Below are 20783 nucleotides of genomic sequence, written 5' to 3'. Positions count from 1 at the left end.
CCTGTGATGACCTTGCTGCTTTGAAGCAGGATTTGTGGCAGTGATTGAGCATCAATCACCCATCAGCTGAAGGACACCATGTCTGGTACGTTCAGCCCCAAGACCCCTCTTTTCCTGCAAAAGTCACCCAGGACTTTGGAAGAAACTAAAGGTTTACACTGAATAATGGGCCAGAAAAGTCTATCTACAGCAAGGTAAAGCCCAGGTACCTCTGTCTCAAAAGAGAATCAACACAACAACACTGAAATCCATAGGAATTCTGTAAAACCACATGACTTGATTATACACTGAACATCTGGGGGTTTTCTTGCATGACTTCAATGTTGTAAGTCTTTAGGATCCTCTTTCAGGCTTTTGTCAAGTAAACACAAGTGCTAAAAAAACCTTTTTAAAGCCAAAAAGTAAATAGATGAAAAGTCTAGATTTGTGTGAATTTAGAGAGGAATCTCAGGTCCATAAGGAGGACGGAGAGATGATTAAAGCTACCAGATTGACAATTCCAGTTTGGCTCCATGAGGAGACCACCCAGCTTCCTTCACCACCTCTCTCTGAACCCCAGGGAGGTTCAGAGAGGTGTGGTAAGAGGTTCAGAGGGTTGAAGGAGCTTCACCATCTTTCTCCAGGTTTGAAGGACTTCACCACCTCTCTCCAAAGTTGAAGGCTGGGCCATGAATTGACTCCAGCACCAAGGAGCTGTGAAGCTGTTGGCAAGGTGGTGGGAAGGAGAGCTCTGGATAAGCCAACACTAAATGCTCCTTGGCCAAAGCATCTGCTTTGCTCTTGAGGGCTGAACTGTCACATCTCAGCAGCCCTTCCTGGGGACCTGACCTCCTTTCTCCAGCCCCACCACGGAGCTGCTGCTCACCAATGGAGATGTCTGGGGACACAGATTTATTCATTAAGACAGAGCAAAAGTTCCTCCCCATGCTTCTCACCCCAGAAAGATGAATCCTCCCTGGCTGGCTTTTCCTGGAGGACTTCACTCCAGACAGCTTGAGGAGGAGGGAGGACATGAGCCTGCGAGACAGGAGCTGATCTTTATTCAGCCTGATGGCTTGTCTACACCGAGGTACTCAGAAAAATTAATCTAAAATTAAAAGGAGGTATGATTTCAGAGTGGATTAGTCAAAGTGCACACAACCCACCAGGTGGCCACTCTTGTTTCAGCTTTAAATCAGTCTTTATTTAATTTAGCCAAAATGAAGTAGGTTAAATCAAATTAAAGTCTCCTCAGCTCTGAAAGCTGACGAGAGGGAAGTGATGAAGTTTAGGGAAGTTAATTCAGGAGAAATCTGGTGATGGTCCCCACAGAAAAAAGCTCCCAAATGTTGCACTGACCAAACATCAGGGATGGGGCACACTTGCCTCCCTGGCTGAGGTTGGCCTTTTGTGATTCCTGGGCATGGAAAGCTCTGATTGATGCCAGAAAAAAGCCATCCTGTCCAAACCCCCTGCAATAAGCAGGGAAATCTTGAACCAGATCAGGTTGCTCAGAGCCATATCCAACCTGGTCTTGAATGTTTCCAGGGATGGGACATCCATCAACTCTCTGGGCAAACTGTGCCACTATCTTACCATCCTTATAATAAAAAATATCTCCCTTATATCTAATCTAAATTGATTAGATAATCAATTTGTTCAGTTTGAAACCATCGCCTCTCATCCTATCACAACAGACCCTGTAAAAGAGTTTGTCCCCATCTTTCTTACAAGCCCCCTGAAGTACAGAAAGGCCACAATAAGGTCTCCCTGGAGCTCAGTTTTGCTCAGTTTTTGTCGTGGAGGACGGCAGGAGATTAAGGAGAGAGTGGACAGAGCACTGTCCCCACAGGACTGGGGAGTGGGAGCACAGGGCAGTGGGATCACCCACTGTCTTCTAGGACAGGATGGGCAGGAGGACAGAGGGGCAAGGTGGGCTCACCACCCCAGTCTTGCTGAGGGGCACGGGGCCACGAAATTCATCGCCTTGCTCTCCTCTCCAGCTGGCTGGGTTCGTATTTGGGTTCACACTGAGCCACGCAGGGATGGAGCTGGCCCTGAGCTACTCATCCTGCCAGCTGAAGCCCTGCCAGCTGGCGGGCACCGGGGAGGAGTTGTCACATCTCATGTCACTCCAGTTGGGCGCCGAGCATCGGTGATGTGTCTAGACTTTATCCATGGGGGATGAGGGCCACAGGGCTCTCGCAGAGCAGAGCTCCCGTGGGGAGGTTTAGCAGCCAAAAAGCCCCCACTTTTCATGAGTATCCCACTAATTTTGCAGTGAGGAAGAGGAGTGGAGGGAATATGCCCTGTCTTTTGGTGGGGTCACTTCCTAAAGGAAAAGGATTAACCCCAAACCCGAATAGGGGCTATTGGTTTCCCTGGGATCTCACAGCCCAAGAAAGCCAGACCACAGAGGGGCATTAAAGCTGGCATTAGTAGCAGGGATCTAATGCCCAAACTTGTGCCATAAATACAGATGATTCCACCCTCAGCTGGAGGCTGACACTTGCTGCAGGCCCAGCAGGAGGCAGGTCCAGCCTGCAGCCCTGAAGGTCAGAAATGAAGAGGAGACCCTCCAAACCCAAAGGAATAAGGAGACCTCAGCCTGGTCACAGGCAGCTTCAGTACAAGGGGAAAAAAAACTGGAGCTGGGTGACTGGGAGGTCAGTTTGTGCTGGCACAGCACCGCTGTGGTGCTGCAACACACTGTCCCCAGCTCCTTGCACCTCCCTTTCCTCTCCACCTCTCCCGAAGATTTACAGCAGGAATCGCCCTCGCTCAGCAGCCTCTGCCTGCTCCTGCCACCAAGGTTTTTGGTGGGGAGGTGGCCAGACCCCCAGGGCCAGGCTTGGGCAGGACTCAGAGGTTGCTCGCCCACCTCAGTGGGAAGAAAGGGCCAGCGGAAAAGAGATGGTGGGGACACGATAAGACCCGAAGCCTCACCCTCCTTTGTGCTCCCAGCACCCTTGGTGAGTCACAGGTCGGTCCAAATTTACGCCCTCCGGCAGCAACTTTATTTTTGACCTTTTTTGGGGTCATAAGTCATGTTGCCTCCCCCAACCCATCTCACACGTCACCCACCACCAAGCCAGGATGGACCCAAAGATGACAAGTTGAAATATCTTGGATGATCCTTATGGGTCCATTCCAGCTTGAGACATTCTATGATTCTGTGATTTTTGGTCCACCGAGACTCAAAGGCGTCATGATGTGACGGGGTGAAAGACACGACTGATGCCAAGTGACAGAGGAGCCACATCCAACAGGCACTGGTGACCTCCTCAAGCATCCCAACCTCTCTAAGAAAACTTTTGGGTGATTCCTTGCTAAATACTCACCCCCCAGCAAGAATTTGCTGGTCGTTCAGGCCGTGCTGGGGACAGGTTCCTCTGCGGGCACATCTGGGACACCTGCAAACCTTCACCGACATACAAGCTGCCACCACACCCCCCTCACTCCATGTTTCTGCAGAAGATGGATGTCAGGATTCTTCCCCCCACCACGACCAGTCCCCCGTGACCTTGGCTAGCCGGGGTTACCGAGCCAGCAGCCCGGAGATTTCCTGTAAATGCCGTGAGGAGAGCTCCACATTTCCTTGGGATCCTTTGTGTGTCGGTGCTATTTTGGGTCCCACCTTTTTTTTTTTTCTTCAGTTCCACACCCACACCTCCCTCAGGGTGGGGTCTTCCTGGATAACTGGGAGCTCTATATATACACATGTGTGTACATATGCACCTACATATATTTATGTAGCTGTGCCTGCGAGTTGAGCCTTCGGGCACTGACTGGACACGGAGGACTTGGCAGGAGGCTCGGTGCTATTCTTTAGGTGGGGAGAGCCTAGGAAGGGAAGGACACAGCAAACCCTCCCTCCTATTCAAAACTATTTAAAGACTGTCTGGCACTGAGTTTCTTTCCCACCAAATGGCTCCAGTGACGATCTGGCTTTACAGGCTGTGTAATCTGATCAACTTCTATTGTTGGCAAATTCATAATTGCCCCATTATTTAACAGTCGGTTTTACAGAAAAAAGAATATCCATTTCAGCCTTTTGTTGTTGTTGTTGTTTTGCTTTATTTTGTTTTTCAGGACCACTGGGACTCAGTTTCTATTTGAAGAACTTGTGTTCTTCAACAGCTCCTGCTCTTCCCCTCCTTAAAATAATACACATGATCACAGGAATCACTGATTAAAGGCATGAACAGTGAGTGATGACCTTTTACAGCGCTGTCCCAATGAAAGGTTCTCCAGCACAGCATATTTATTACTCAGTGGCCTTTTACTGAGAGAAGCACAGTCAGAGGAAGCGTTCAAGGCCAGGTTGGATGGGGTTTGAGCAACCTGGTCTAGTGGAAGGTGTCCTTGCCCATGGCAGGGGGGTGGAACGAGATAATATTTAGGATCCCTTCCAATCCAATCCATTCTATGATTCCATGTTCTAGGATTTACCCCCAGAGAGGAAGGATGCTCCTGGAAGCACTATGTGCTGGCTCACAGCCTTGCTCAGCCACAACTCTCCAGAACAAACCTCATTACATTCCTTAACCTCTCCCTGCCTCAGTTTCCCCATCTCTACATGCAAGAGTGGACAGTTTTTGGATAGAGGAGCTGTCTTCACTCACAGGCTGGTCCAGCACCTTTCTAACCGGGGCCCCAGCCTTGGTGAGGTGCCAGAGCAATACAAATAATTACTAATAGTAAATCCCATGGGAGTCTATTACATTATGGTTCAACTTCCTCCCAAACAATTGCTCCTCTTCCTTGCTTTGTATGTTCTTCAAAAGAAGCGGCTGCTGTGCTTTAGGGCTGGGACACCGGCCGTGGTAAACATACACCCTGCTCAGCTGGGCCTGGGCAGCAAAAAAGGAGATAAATCTGATGTAAGACAATCACATTGAGGGCGGAAAAAGAAAAATGAGGGTTTAATGGAAACGGCAACGTAGCAGCACGAAACAGCTCTTACCCTGAAAGGTCCCTTAGGGCACATTTATTCACTATTTTCAGGATGATCTTACTCGGGTCGGCAATAAGAGCAAGAAATGTCGAGAGCAGAAGTGCCCATTGGTCTCAGGGCTCAAAACATCTTCATCCAGAGAGTGGTGAAGGCCCTGGCACTGCAGTAGCGCTCAGCTGAGGGAAGCAGAGATTTATTGTGGACAGTGCCAGTGCTTGGAAATGTCCCTGCTTTCTGCCTGCGCTGGGGGCACCCGGCCTGCACCACCCAAAAGGAGCATAAAGGGAAAGATGACCCATAAATGGGGAGAAAAACGCTCCTGGCCCACAGCCAGTGGACCAGATTGTCTTTGTAGGCTGTACAGAGTATGGGAGGACCCCAATGCCACAGGTTTGGGTGCAATATCAAACTCCTAGAGGGAGCTGGGAACCCCAAATATCGAGTGTTCAACAAAAGGCTTCACAAAAGTCCACAACAGTGGTTTGAGCTGGGTCACCTCAGAGCAGAATGGGCTTTGGTTGGGCTCTCTTGAGGTCCTTGGGTCCTCATTCAGACAGCTTGCCCTGAAACACATGGTGGGATGTCTCTGAGGATGTTTTCCCATTGCCAGGACCAGGAATTCAGGCCTACACAGCAGGTAGCAAAGTGGAGAAGGAAGAAAGGTCTTGCTTATTAATCGGTCAACCGGCCTGACTTAATGCTGACAAAGAACAATGCCTATTTTGCTCACCCCTTCCAAGATGGAGCCTGCAAAGGCTTTAATTAGTCAATTAAATGTGGCTTTGTCATAGGAGATGAGACACAACCGGGATCAGCCAGCTGGGTTCTTGGCTGCTGAATGACATTGTCTTTCCAGCCCAGTGACCTCATTGTTATGACTCAATAGGGGAACAATGTTGTCCACCCAGCAGCCCAGCAAGGAGTGAGATTCCTGCGTGGTTACAGCTGAGCAGAAGAGCATGGGAAGTTGTGGGATGTCACCGGGATGGGGATCCAAAGCTTTGCACTCGCTGGGTTTCGATGGCATTGCGTGCTGAGAAACTCCAGCCAAAAAATATAATCTGTAATACAAATATAGAATGACACAGTGGCCATACTCAGCTCCCCAAAGACTCCCTGGACAGGTAGGTGCAGGTAGCATGTTTGAGCATGAAGAGATTCACTGGTTAGGGAGCAAAATCCTAAATGATATCTCATGGGAAGGAAAGCTTGCAACACCTAAACCCACGGTGGCCTGGTTGGAAAAGACCCCTGTCCATGTCACCTTTTGAGCTCAGGGCTTTGCTGATATCTTCCTGCCACCAAAATATCTCCCTGCCACCAAAACCCTTCTCTCCAGGGCAGTGCCTGGAGGTTGTGCTGCAGGGTAGGCCATGGCAGGGCAAGGGGAGGGAGCAAAGGAAGCAGGAAGGAAGAAGGAGCTGCATCCCCTCCCTGCTGTTAATCATCCTCCTCTTTCTCCCAAAAGCAGCCATCAGGTCTGCAAACACCAGGTTGAATTCCCACCTTGGAGGGGATCCATGGAGGTGGCCAGCAGCTCTGGGTGCAGGGGTGGGATGTGGGGCTGGGCTTGATGATAATATTCAAATTCCTCTGCTCCCGAGACAGCAGAGACCAGATCCTGCTTTTGGCTCAGTAGTGAAACTCCGACCTGTCAGCTTGGACATTTCCTTTAGAAAACTGAGCTGGAGTCACAGTGGGGTTGGAGATGGGAAGAGAGGGCAGGGACTGCAGGTCAGGTCTGTGATGGGACCCACAAAAGGGCATCAGCAGAGCAGAGGAGGGAGAGAGCACTGAACTGGGATTCAGTGGGTGCTGCTGGTTGAAATCCAGGAGTGGGGAGTCTGGAGGGAGAGCAAATGCAGCCCCACTTGGGGGATGTGCTACGCTGGGGAAGGCTGAAGCTACATGAACAGCCCTGTCATGTTTGCAAGTGACCCCTCGCCAAATCAAAGCGTGGATTTGCTGCAGAAACTACCCAATTTTATGAGATGCAAGAAAAGAGCTTCCCTGATTATGGAAAGGCAGAAGTGACGACTGAAAAATCCACGCACAGATTTCAAAAGCACATTTGGAGAAGCACAATCAGCTGTGCAAAAAGACCCTCCCGTTGCCCTGAGCCCCACCTCATCCTGACATCTCTGGAAATTATTATCTGGGCAAAATGCTGCTGGACACCACTAAGAAACCAAGCCCTGAGCCTGCTGAGCATGGAGGCAAGAAAGAGCTGAGCCATCAAAAGAAAACAATGACTTTTAGCAACGATTATTGATAATTCTCTATAATTGATTGTTGGTTGCTTTAAATTCTCAGTAACTGATTGCTTTAAATAATTAATAACTTGCAAGCCTACCTACTACAGACACTGCTCTCTGGTGCAAGCATGTTCCTGGCCCCTTTTACCTGGCATAGAATCACCACAGAATCACAGAAAGGAACCTTGAAGATCAGCAGCACCAAGTCCTTTGTCCAGCAAACTTCTATACAGCACAGTAACAAAATAAAAGGGATACACATGCTGGAAGCCAGGCATTGCATTCTGGGACCGTGGGGGATGCAGCAGATGGAAAAGTCCTGTGTTGCTGCAGGATTTGGATTAGATCTCCCAAATGGGAGCAGAACAGTGTTGGAGAAAAGGGAATGTGATGGAGATGAGTTACAGCATAGGACCTCTGTATGTTAGACCCTCACCCTTGGGAAGGTGGCTCAAATCCAAATCCAATCAGCTCCAAAAGTTGATCCTTATTGCTACAAAACAAATGCATTATTCCTAATCTATGTTATCAAGAAGAGGGCTCACCCTTTCCCCACTCTGGGTAGTTTCATGGAAAAACCCATGGATTGAGTAGGCTGGGATGATATGCAACTCTTAGACTTTGGAAAGTCCTGAGAGGTCCAGGTGGCACTAAGCTCCTGTAACAAGCCTTTTATGAGGAGAAATATGGGAAATCTGCCCACAGCCACCTCAGGCACATCTGTCCACCTCAGCAAAGAACAGAGTTGTTGCTTAAAAACAGGAGCTGAGAGATCTGAGGGCCTTTCTCTGCCTCTGTGAAACAAATTCCTGCATCAGGAATACTTCTTACTTCAGACACAGGCTGTGAGCATCTGGTCTTGCTGGATTTGGGCAGAGGCAAAATCTTATTACTCCTTCTCTCTCCTGTCCCTCAGTGGGATGTGTCCCTGCTCAGGCTGAGCTGAAATCCTTGCAGGAACAGCTCATGGGCTGCACTTTTCTTACCCTTCCCTTCCCTGAGCCCCCCACTGTGATGAGTGTCAGCCTTCAGGACGGGAGTAAACAAAGTGCAATCCCAAAAGTGCTCTCCATAATGCAGCTTCAAAGCCAGTTTTCCTACAGAGGTTTCCCAGTGCTAGTCCCACTCACCATCCGCTTTATCAACCCTCTTCCTCCAGCGCCTCAGGGTACCAATTTTCCCAGCCAAGACAGAGATAAACCCGTGCCCCAAAACTGCTTCTGAGCTGGATTATAAGGAAACCCTCCCTAAAAGGCCAGCTGGGCTGTGTTTGCAGGCTCGGGGCAGCCCCTGCTCCCAGGGAAAGCAGCTTTACATCCATCCCGGCGTCGCTGCTGTCACCCCCCTCCGGCGAGCCCCCTCCTAATCAGATTGGAGTGGTCCTGCCAGACACGCAAAATGCTCTCACGGAAGACAAAGAGTGGAGCTGCCACCCTCATCCTCCAGCTCAAACACAAACACAGCCCCGAAATAGCCGGCATTCCTCCGGCACGGCCGGGCCCGAGCGCTTCTCCCCAAACCCGCAAGGCACACGCAGCGTCTTTTTGGTGGTTTCCCGATTTTTAAAAATTATTATTTATTCGTTTTGCAGTTTTTTTATCAGGACTGTTAGCGGGGTTTTTCTCTGTGAGAGCACACGGAGAGTTTGCACAGTGGGACCTCAGCAGCCACACTCCCCCAGAGTTTTGGGTCTGGCCCATAATACACCCGCCCTCCACAGCATCCCCCCGACTTTCTCACCAATAATCATCGTGCTGGGGCTCTCCACCCATCCCGAGGCCTATCCAGTTGTCCACACCATGTCCTGCAATGCTGGAACATTCTGCACTGGCCAGGGAGAGCAAGCAGAGGGTTCTGCAGGAGCTGCTGGTGGGGCAAGATGCTGATGAGATGCTGTAATCTCATTCCTAATGTGATCAGGAGAGGGAAAGTCCTGCTTCTTTGGGGTTCCCTGTGCCACCAAAAGTCCTTTAAACCCCCCATAATTTTACCCAGCAGAGCTGTCAGCTACCCATGGCCGGATGCATAACAGCAGCACACGAAAAAAATGGATTTTTTTAAAGCAGAAAACAATCTCTTCACTTTTTCATCCCATCAATTTGGATTCCTGTCTCTCCCCCCCAACCCTCTCTAAAGGGCATTCAGAAGGGACCACACAATGCACATGTGGACCATGGGGTCCCCTATTTCTCCTGCCACCAACCCACCTTACATGTCTGCATTTCCCCCTCCTCCCACCAGTCTGCCTTTCTTCTTCTTGTGCCACTTGCTTTGCCAAAGTAAAAGCTTTTTCCCCCCAACTCAGCTGCCCTAAATCACCCCCAGAAACTGAAGCCATGATTTGGAGGAACCTGAAATGGGTAATGTGGACAATGGTGGGTGACAGGCTCTGTGCTTCACTGTGCAGCCCACAGGGGTGGTTGTTTTGGCCATCCTTGCCCTCATTAGTAATTGCTGATCACCACCCCATCCACCACTGACATTCTCCTGGTTGGAAAACTCCACAGTAAATAAGGTTTGGGGTGAGATAGTAAATTATAGGCCGGGTTTGGAGAACCACTCACTATGGAAGAGCCTCTGGCTCCCATGGCTGTCATGGGATCTTGCTCCTCCCAACATCCTGAGAGGGATTTGGGCTAATGAAATGCAGAGTGAGGGCTGCAGGGTCTTGCCCAGGCTCTGTTAGTGCATCCTCCACCTTAGGCTGGGTTTAACTGCAGATTATCAGGGAACTTTATGAGCCTAAACTGAAGTTTTGTGGCAGAAACAGAACACCCATGTCACTGGCAATGCACAGCAGTGATGGCAGGAGTGGCATCACAATCGTCTCAAGATCATTTTATTTTACTTTTTTTCCGCCCCCTGTGATTGTTTCTTTAAATAGCAAAGTTTTATTTCTCAGGCTTGCTGGATAAAATGCTCTCATGTCAGATCAGCAAGGAGATGCATTAAAATAGGCTGCATGAGGAGATCCAGGATTCACCAGGCTTTGTGGAATTGTCTATGAATAGTGTTTTACTTGGAAAAGAAGAGGGAGAATTCAGGTTATCCCTGCCATCCTCACCAAACTGCCATGATAGGCATGCACTGTGGATGGATGGAGGTCCACCAGGATCTGCTAGGCTATGTTGCTCCCCTGGACACAAGAAGGATCTTTCCAATCTGGGCTTGTCCTGTTGGGAATGTGTGTGCTCACTGCCATGGGCCACGATCCATCAAGGCCAAATCTCTTCCTAATTTGTAAAAGGCCAAATTTAAAAAAAATAAATAAAAAAAATTAAATATACTTCAGTAAGACCAAACCCAACCAGGGTACTCATGGCACTTGGGGAACTTGGATTTTCTAACACTAAACAGGATTGGATTTGGATGTGGGACAAAAACCGGGCAGCCAGTTAAAGGAAGCCTCGTTAATTATTGCTTCTCTTTTCTTTAATTGCCTTCTGCCCACACTATGGGCAGATATCCAGGGTATCCAGACACTCAGCGTGGGGTTCTTCTGTCAGAAGTTACACATATAAACCTCAGCTATCCATTGAAATTCCCTCTGCAGATCAAGGGGAGGCACAGCCAGCCGCTCCATCCACAGTTAATTCCGAGCTGCGAAAACAATTGGAAACTGGCAGCTGAAAAATAAAATTGTTTCCTCTCCCACTTTAAACACTAAAAGTGAATTTTAAGGGAACAGCTCCTGCTTATTCAGAACCCTCGAGGGACACAAAACAATTCATTTCAGTCACTAAACCCCATCACTAAGCTTGAGATTTGCTCAGTGAATTGCTCAGCACTAAACTCAAAAGTGTGTTGAAAACTTTATTCATTAGGTAACCAGGCCCTGGGTTATTTGATGTGACTTAAAGGAATTTTAAATGCTGTTTTGCATCTGTCAGTTTAACAGCAATTTCCTCTACAAGCAAAGAGCGTTTTCCACCAATAAACCCAAAATTAGTTTTATTCATCATTACCAAGGAAGACTTCGGAGATGCATAAATTAGAAATCAAGACAGAGAGGCATCAGGCTATAAAATTGCTTAAACAAATATGTTCAAGAGTGTGTCAACCTGGTTGGAAAACACAGTTGAAAGGCAAGAGTGGGCTGTAAATCTCCAAGTTTTACAATGAGGAGAATTAGCCCTGCCGAAGGGATGTAGCTATGAATTGTAAATGAAAAACATGATTAAAATCAAATCATTCAAATTCTGACTTTCTTCTGCCGTATTTTAAGTCGTGATTAAAATTCATAATTTAAGCCACATCAATTTAAATCAAAGCACCCTGCCATAAAATGAGGTTTTGAACCCTTTGTGAGGTTTTAATGAGAAAAAAAAAAGATCGTTCTCCTGTTGAATGAAGTTAATGGGGATTTATTGGTGCCATTCATAGGCAGGAACTATCTTAGAAGCCTCCAAAATCATACAGACTGAGAGCCTTGAGGGCTTTTTTTAGCCATTTGGGAAAATTTTAATGAAACAAAATAATTTTCTATAATAGGGTGTTGTATTAATCTCCAAACTTTTTTTCCCCCCACAATATTCCACACGACTGTTCAGGACAGGAAAATTTATTCCTTATGCCAAAGAGGTTGGCACCTCTCATTGCCTTTTTGTTATGGGAATTACCCCAAGCGATGGTGGGCTGAGATTAACTCTTGCACACTTGGAAAATGGGCTCAAGGGGGTGATTTTTGCTTTCTGACTTCACAGTTGATGTGATGCCATGTCCCACTTTGCTCGTAATTTGCCCTGGTTGTCTCTCAGTTGGATGAGGCTTTTCTGGGAGTCCCAGAATTGCTGGTTCATCCCATTTGCAGCACACACATCCCAGCTTTTCGTTGCCACGTGGGATTTTGGGGGGCTTATGGCATTGCTGGGATTTGGTATAAACTCATGTGGCCTCAGAAGGAGGCAGTGGAGAGCACAAACACTTCACAGCGTTGTGTCACACCAGATCAGGGTGAAAATGAAACCCACATTAGAAGGAAAAAATAACAAAAAGGAAAATAAAAAACACGAGGGGGCCGTTTTGTGCTTTTACTGCACGTTGCTACTTTCTCCACTTTGCCAAGAGAAACCCATGGGAGCAAATTTGTATTTATTTATTTGTTATTTTTGTTCCTTTAGGCTCCAAAACCAAATCAGGGCACCAGCAGAGAGTGTTGACTGAAAAAATGCATTAATGAGAAGGCTGGTTTGAAGCAATCACAGCCTGGTTTGAGGGTGCTACTTATTAGCTGGCCTAGTACCTGGTAGAAACTTGCTCCCTTTACCTGTGCTTTAAACATTTCTTCTGTTGCTTAGTAAATTAGAAATGTCCAACCAGGACAACTTTATAGTTTATTTAGCATAAATATATCTATCTATCCCCAAGACCTTGGTTACTTGATGTTATTCCAGTACAACCACTGCTAACCAGATCCTTGCTGGCACAGAGCATCTCCTTAACTCTACTCTGCTTTTTCTCACAGCCAAGGCTCGCAGTATCTTGATAAGCAGCATATAATGGTCACCCTGAGAGCTCTCCACTTCCCTCAGCCTGCAGCAGTATCATTTAAACTTTTCCTTTTTATTTTTTTTCCCCCCATTTGCCTACGTGGTGGAATGTCTTATCTCACCCTCCTGCCTTCAGACTCCAGGGAGGAGGGGGAAAAAAAATAAAAACTGGTCTTTGCTATTAGGTTTCAAAGAAGGACTTTCTCAAATACAGTTTTTCTAAATCTTTCTGAAGAGCCTTTCAAGTCTCCTTTGTCAAAGTTAGAGATCTGGGATTTTTCTCTTTGCCTTCATCTAACAGAAGCCACTTAGAATAAATGTCTGACAAGGTTGTCTCCTCATTTCTCTACGATAGATTTAATATATATTTAAGCACTACAGCTTAATAACTCTAAGCCAATTTCTCCCTTCTCCTCCAGTTAAATTTGCTAAAATCAATTAAGGCTGCAAGAGAAAATTTCAGCCTTTGCCATTAATAACTAAGGCCTTATTCTTCCACTGCAAAATGACCTTCCTTCTGCCTTTCACCACTCTCATGAGCCATGTGGCCTCAGACCAAAGCTCCCTGCACACAGAGTTTGTAAGACAGAGAAAAAGGCTCTGGATTAATGCAATTTTTATTAAGGATGATAAGAATATCAACTGGACCTCAAAGCAACATCTAAAATGGGACCAACTCAGAAATAAAAAATTCCCTTTTCCATTTTGGAGGAGGTTACAACACAGATCCCATCTGCCTATTTCCAAGGATCTGTCCTGCACCTGGCATCAAACACAGATTTGGGTTTTAAACCCAAGGATCATATTCTTATTTGCCTTTTCATTTTGCAGCCTTTAGGGTGCACTCCTGACCCACCACCAAGACGTTCTTCCAAATCCCAAAACACACCTTTTTTTTTTTATGTTTTTAAGCACATACAGACACTGTTATACAACATCAGGGACATGGTGTGATTCTTGGGGTGTCCTGTGTAGGGCCAGGAGATGGACTTGATGATTCTGATGGGTCCCTTACAACTCAGTATATTCTATGATTAGTGTTTCCAGGAGCAGACTCTGGATATTTTTGGTGCAACGTTGGATCATGTTGAGGAGCATATATGGAAACAAACCTTTCTAGTGGACAAATTAGCCCAAGACACATCTAAATTGCCTTCAGAGGATGCAGTTGAACTAAAAGACAGCTCAACTCCAACCTTGAACACCCTGGCTAAGTATTTGAACCTACATGGCATTACCTTGGGTCCGTCAGTAGGAGGAAGAAGCAACTTGTCCTCCTGGGACTCCCAGTTTTCCCCTCCTCCACAAGCCAGCTCATCCCAAACTGGAGCCCAGTGCCTTTCTGCTGCCACCCAGCCCCAGCACTACACCAGGACACGGAACCTTGGATATTATGCACAAGTCAAGCTATGCTGAAAGCCGAACCTCAGCATCGCCTTCCCTCAGCTGGTTTACTGTGGATGCACCTCTAAAAGCAGGTGCTTCGGCCCAAAATAAAGGCTCATTCCCCTTCCTCACCCCTTCTGCTCTGTGCAGGGCGTTGAGGCGCCGCACTGAGTTAATTTTAACAAGAAGTTTGCATCCTCCCTGTCTCCTTGCAGTACTTTGTCACCGAAGTGTCACCGGTGCCTGCTGAGCGCCCCTGGCCCGCGGCCAAGCGAGCTGTGAGACACACGTTGTCCACGGGACAGAAAAGGTGCCTGCAACATGCAGAGCAGCAGGAGCTGCAGAGAGGCAAAGATCTGCAAAACAGACACATCTAGTGATGAGAAAACCTTCATCAACAAGGCCCGGGGCTCAATAAGCAAATAAGCACCGGAGGATGTTGTTGCCTTTGGAGTTTGGAACAACTTCGCTCCGAATCTTGAAGGAGAGAGGGGTTTTTTTCTCTTTAGGGTTGATAGGGCATCCTGGCACTTTCTGGTTCCAAAAGGATTTCACAGAATCACAGAATATTCAGATATGGAAGGACACACAAGGATCACCAAGTCCAACTCCTGGCCTTGCACAGGACAACGCCAAGAATCCCACCACGTGCCCAAGAGCATTGTCCAAATGCTTCTTGGACTCTGGCAGCTTAGGTGCCACTACCACCTCCATGGGGAGCAATACTTGGTACCAAAGGCTGACTCTGAGACACACTGGGACTCAAATCACGTGAATATGTCCATGCAACCCCCCAAAAGGTCACCCAAAATAACCCACCCCAGAGTTTTGCACTTCCAGAAAGCAGCAACTTTACTATTGGCATTTTCTAAGACTCCTCCAGACACTCACTATTTCTAGCATTATTTGTAATTCAAAGCCAGCAAGAAACTTGAAGGAGGCTGAATCATCCTTTAGGGAACCTCAGGTTTCCTCAGAGGGTGGGGAGGCCCTGGCACAGGTTGCCCAGAAAAGTTGTGGCTGCCCCATCCCTGAAAGTGTCCAAGGCCAGTTTGGATGGGGCTTGGAGCAACCTGGTCTAGTGAAAGGTGTCCCTGCCCATGGCAGGGGGTGGAACTGGATGATATTTAATGACTCTTTCAACCCAAACCATTCTGTGGTTCTATGATGAACTCTCTCCCCTGGTTGTGGAAGGAGGTGAGGACACTGATATCCATCCCTGGGAAGTTCACCTTGAAGAAAAGTACCACTGCATCTGGTGGCCCCACACTGTCACACTGTAAAGGGGTAGAAAACAAGCAGTGCAAAGTCACCAGCTCCTACTGAATCACAGCACAAATCTCCAAATTTAGTGGGTCTCATGATAAAAGCCCTCTTTGTGTCTTGTGCCTCCTGCCCTTGCAGCATCGCGTGGTTGCTTCTGGCCACGGAAAGCTGTTGTTGCATTGCAGTCCCCCTGCTCACCAGAACTTCATGGAATCATGGAAGGTCAGAAAAGACCTCTAAAATCATTGAGTCCCAACCATTAACCTAACACTGCCTGGTCCATCACTAAACCAGGTCCCTAAGCACCACGTCTACTTGTTTTTTTGAACACTTCTCACTGCTCTTTGTCGTGCAGCAACCCCAGCTGAGAGAATCTCCCCACCCCTGACCGCTCACCACATGGTCTCTCCACCAAACAGCACATAGTTTAAGAAAAAACAGGAAAAATAGAGACAGAAACTCTGTCACAGTCCTTCAAACAGCATTTCAGCTCTTCATATATGATTTTTATACAGTAACAGGGAAGATCGTATTTTTCTCCCCTGCTCTACCTTCTCAATCAGGGTTGTTTAGCACAAAAATTAACATGTTTTTGGATATGGCACTTCAGGCACTTCTAAACTGGAGCTGTGATATGGGCAGAGCACATCCCTCCTGCCCCTACCCAGTTTTCTCAAGGATCTCCAGAGCAAAACACCACAAGGCTGCGGCACAACTCTACAACAAATATGCAATTAGAGCCATAAAACCTGATGAAGCTCAGACAAACTGTTCCCAAATCTCCAAAATAACAGAGAAAGCACCTTCACTCTGGGTTGTGGGACACCATCACACCAGGTAATTCTAGGAGGAAAATAGGGATTTTCTTTTGGTTAAGCCCCAGTGGCAGATGGAGAGGGTTTGGGGGGAGGTGGGTGGCACTTCCCCAAACCCCACCATGCAGTGGGACCTGCAAGACTCCCATGCAGAATCAGGCTTGAGCCCGGGTGTCTCACAAACTGCAAGAGAAAGACGTGGCGGATTTGTTTGGGAATTCCAAGCCCAAAGGAACTGCTCTCTGACATGTGGAGTATCCAGCAAAGCCCTGGGGGTTGCAGCAGACGGAGCACAGGTAGCTGGAGAACAACAAATGCCAGATGACTGTGCATGGCTTAGAGTGAGGGAAAAAAGGCAAGGTTTGCTCAGGAGCTCTGTGTGAAGGAAAGGGCAGGCACTGCAAGAATTCAGAAACAACATCCTTAGGTGGAGATGGGCCAGTTATGGAAGAAGCTGAGCACGTAAACAGGCTTTGGACAAGGAAGTTGGCAGGAGCGCATGAAATCTCCTCGGAGGCTTGGGGAGATTTCACACTCCTGCACATGGGGAATGGACCAAACCGGGCCACCTGGATTCCTGCAGAGTTCAAACCCTCTGTGGTGTTCAGCCCTCAGAGCTGAGGGTGATTGTTGGTCATGCCAGAGCGCTGTCAGGCTGGGAGCAGAACTGAGGGTGAGGTGGATCCTCAGGCTCACAACCTGCGTGTTTCTGTCTGTGTCACTCCCCATCAGCTCAGCAGTGGGGAGGGAGGAATTTCTATGCATCCACAGGTGGATTTGCTACCTGCTTGGTCCTGCCACTGCCTGGACCACCTGGAGATAAAGCTGAAGGTACCTGGGCTTGGGGCTTGAGCTCCCATAGCACAGGCAGATGTTACGGCAGGATCTCACCTCCACAGAGCATCACTCTGTAATAAGGATGAAACCCCACTCACCCCATCCTCCCCAGCCCTGCAAAGCCCCCAGGGGGGGCTCTGTGTGCTGCAGTGTGTCCTTGAAGACAGGGCAATGGGGCCACCCAGACCAGCATCATGGAGAAGGGGGCAAAATTTGGGGTACCCCAACAGCTCCTCTCTGAGTTCACAGGGGCACAGCACAGCAGAAGGATCCTTGCTGGCCATAAATAACCTGCATCACTCCCCATGGCCTGAGCCCCAAAACACCCCAGAACTTTCTCTCCTCCAGATGGGTAGAGAAAATACATGATTTATAAAGTAAATAATAACCAAAGTGCAACTCCAGCCTCCCTAGAAATGCTGAGAGCAGATATTTCCAGCCGGTCTCCCGTCACCGCCAACATGAATGATCACCAACCTCCTTGTCACAAGCCTTTAGAGCAACTCTCTGGAATTAAATCAGCATATTGCATGGTTCCAGTTCCTTTCATCCAAAGAACTTCAAATGATTTACAAACAATTCTTTAATTAAGCCTTCCAAACAGGCCCCAGGCTACTATTACTGTACCTGCTTTGCCACGGGGGAATCGAAGACACGGCACTGCTAAAACTGCCTGCAAAAAGGTTGCAAAAATCTTATCAAAGTTCCTCCAAGAGCAAATATATTAAGAAGACACTGTGCTCCACTGCTGATTCTGAAACCCTCAGGTTAACCATTTTTTTCTTCTCCTGGAGACATGGCCCCAAATTACCTCCTCCCGCCTGTGTCAAGATTAGTATTCAACGGATAAAATGGTTTTTTAAAAATGCGCATCTTTGACAGCTTGTCTTCTACAAACACGAACTCCCAGTACCAGAGAACTACCAGTACCAGGGAGCCAGCCCAGCTTTGGGAATGAAAAGCAGTGTTTTGGCAACAAGGATTTAAAACCCATCAATCTGAGGTTTGTTTTGATCTGGGCGAAGGGTTGATCTCCAGTAAAGCCCCTTCCTGTTCTTTTTTGCCCCCAGGACAGGTTTGTGCTGTGGCTCTTTTGAATCCTCTGTGAATAAAAAGAATTGGTTTTCTCTTCCTGATGCAATTTTGTTATCAGACCCCCCTGTGGGAATACAAGACGCAATATAGGGAAGGAGTAAATAAAATTAAATATCCCATGAAGACACTGTAATGGGTAACTGAGCCACTCAGTGGCTGGTTGAATTTACAGATGTTATTTGCCCAGTGCCATGTTTGCTGCATTTCTTGCACACTCTTGTCTGAAGCTGATTTTATCCTGATTTAAGCAGGGAAATAAGGGAGAATCTCTGCAGAATCAGGGGTTTGGGATGACACAAGCTTGGAAGTCAGTATTCCTAGAGAAATAGCAGTACCCAAAAGAGCTGCCTTTAAAAAACTTCAGTGACCTTGCATTGATTCTGCTCTGCCCCACGCAGAGGTTGTCACCTTCCAAAAACACGCTCCAAAATCCCAACTTCCCGCTCACCCACCCATTTCACATCCAGTTCAAGGAGAGCAAATCATGCAGACTCCATCCCAATTTCTTAAGTTACTTGAAATTTTACAGTTTCACTCACAGACTCAACTTCTTCCCATTCAAGGAGGGGAAAAAAAAGATGATTTTTAAGCTTTGAGCAGCTCAGATGATTGCAGAGATACCAGCCTTGAGACTCCAAGCCCAAACACCCAGCAAACAGGGATGCCTATTTTGGCCCCTAAGGAAGAAAATCCTGGTGCCAATACCCAGGGAGCAACATAAAAGCATCTCTAAGGAGCTTATTTCAGAACTTAAGAGCAGCAACGAATGACAGAAAATGCTGTTTGCAAGGATTTAGTTAATTAATTTCTGAGAAAGGTGTAATAGGATCACTTGAGAGTGTTACAGAAACAGGTCCCCCCCACATCCTCCCACTGAAAGCCTGTTTTGTCCCGAACCCAGAGTATTTATTGCCCCATTCTGAAAAACAAAACAAAACCTTCTGAGAAGGCAAAGTCAGCTAAACTCAGCTAAATTCTGTCCAGCACAAGAAAATTGTATTAACTGCTCCTACTTTATGCCAATATATTAATGACACTCAGGCTTCCTGAGCTTTAAGAGGAAGAGAAATCTCTTTTCAAGCCCACCTTGGCATCCGGGAGAGATGGGGGCTCACACCTGCTCACCCACCAGACCCCAGCACTGTGAGTTCCATCAGAGGAACAGGGAAAAACAGGCAGGCAGAGATTTCAGCCAGACCTCTGGGAATTCACCCCACGGTTAAATCCCCAGGGCCCTGCCTCCACTTGTGCTTTTACCTCCGGAGCCTCCTCCAGCTTTTGTTACCTTGAATAAAAGCACATTCAGCTCAGCAGAGGCTCTTTTGGGAGACAGGAGTTGGAACAAGATTTCACCTTCTCCTATTTTATTTCATATTTACTTTATTTTATACTATTTCGTTTTATTTGATTCCCACCTCCCTTGTCTCCCCTGATTACAGGGAAGAAACACCCCACTCCTCCCTACCTTTATTCACTTCCCAAAGAATCAGTGCATTTCCTTTCCCTGCTACTTTTCCATGTGTTTTTTTGGCCACCTCTCCAACAAAACACCTCATCAAAGAGCCAGACCTCCCACTCCATCACCCACCACACCCTGAACCCCAACACCATCGCGGGACCCCAGGCACTGTTTCCACTCCCAAACCTCCCCGACACGACACATCCCACCCGGCTCCACCGCTGCCCCACAGCGAGGGGTCTCCAGTTTAACCTTTTTCCAACTCCTCCATCAACTTCCAACAGGGAATTGCTTTCTTCCCCCCCGCACTCTTTTCCCACGCCATCTCCACGGTCAGAGGTGATGGCTCATGTTCGGTACGTGCAGCACCCGGAGCGCTGGACCACTGCAAGAACAGCCGCACCAAGCCGAACCCAAGGTCCCCCCCTTGCTCGATGGGACCCTAAAAAATCGCTCTCCCGAGGGAGATGTTTCCTCAACGCCCGGACAGGGGCTTTGGAATCGGGATGCGGGCGGGAAGCAGCGGGTTTGGCTCATCCCGCTGCAGAGCGAACCGGCACTGCGGCTCCTGCACCCGAAGTTGCGCTGCCGCGGAGGGCTGGACGCGCTCGGGTTTTAGCTGAGCGGGGGGATAAGCCGGACTCAGGAGGGGGGGTGAGCGCTCGGCATCCCCCCCCCGCCCCGATGGTTTTCCGCCAAACTCGCCGATAGTAAAGGGAAAAACAGAGGTGGACGAGAAGGCGAGGGATGCTGGAAGGTGGGGAAAAAGGCACGGCGAGGGCAAAAAGCGGGGAAGGAGGCGGCACTCACCGAGCAGCAGCAGCAGCAGCGGGAGCAGCGGCAGCAGCCCCGGAGCCCGCATGGTGCTTCCCGGCCGTCCCGCCGCTCTCCCGGTGCTCAATCCCGGCGGGGCGGGCGGGAGATGCCCTCCCTCCCTCCCTCCCTCCCTCCCTTCCCCGGCCACTGCCCTCCCTCCCTTCCCTTTCCCCGGTCCCGGCCCGGGCCCCCCCTTCCCCCGCCGGGGGAGGCGCGGAGCGGCCCCGACCCGCCCCCGCCTCCGCCCCCGGTGCGGGGGGAGAGAGCGGTGGGATGGGGATAGGGATGGAGGGAGGGGATGAGGAGAGGGGGATCCACCTGCCGAGGGGATGTGGGGTTGCGTTAGGATGGCTGTGTGCGGGGTACTTGGGGTTCTCAACTGCGTGGGGGCATTTGGGGGTTTCGTTGGGATTTTGGGGTGTGGGGGGG

The 20783-nt window shown here is 48.5% G+C and overlaps 1 protein-coding gene across 3 annotated transcripts in view; it reads right to left on the bottom strand.

Moving 5' to 3' along the window:
• The window catches only part of PODXL (podocalyxin like), a 46981-nt gene extending 26535 nt beyond the window's left edge, over window positions 1–20446 (bottom strand). For all 3 annotated transcript variants that reach the window (XM_027702469.1, XM_027702470.1, XM_027702471.1), the window contains exon 1: window positions 20349–20446. In XM_027702469.1, coding sequence (XP_027558270.1) covers window positions 20349–20400 — 52 coding nt within the window. In that variant the 5' untranslated portion in view covers window positions 20401–20446. The remainder of the gene's footprint in view (window positions 1–20348) is intronic.
• Between the last annotated feature and the right edge of the window lie 337 nt (window positions 20447–20783).

Source organism: Neopelma chrysocephalum, unplaced genomic scaffold, assembly GCF_003984885.1.
Source record: "Neopelma chrysocephalum unplaced genomic scaffold, ASM398488v2 Primary Assembly neopelma1_187, whole genome shotgun sequence".
In the NCBI taxonomy this organism is placed as follows: Eukaryota; Metazoa; Chordata; class Aves; order Passeriformes; family Pipridae; genus Neopelma; species Neopelma chrysocephalum.
The sequence above is the reverse complement of the archived record's forward strand: the minus strand, read 5'-3'. Positions and strand labels throughout refer to the sequence as shown.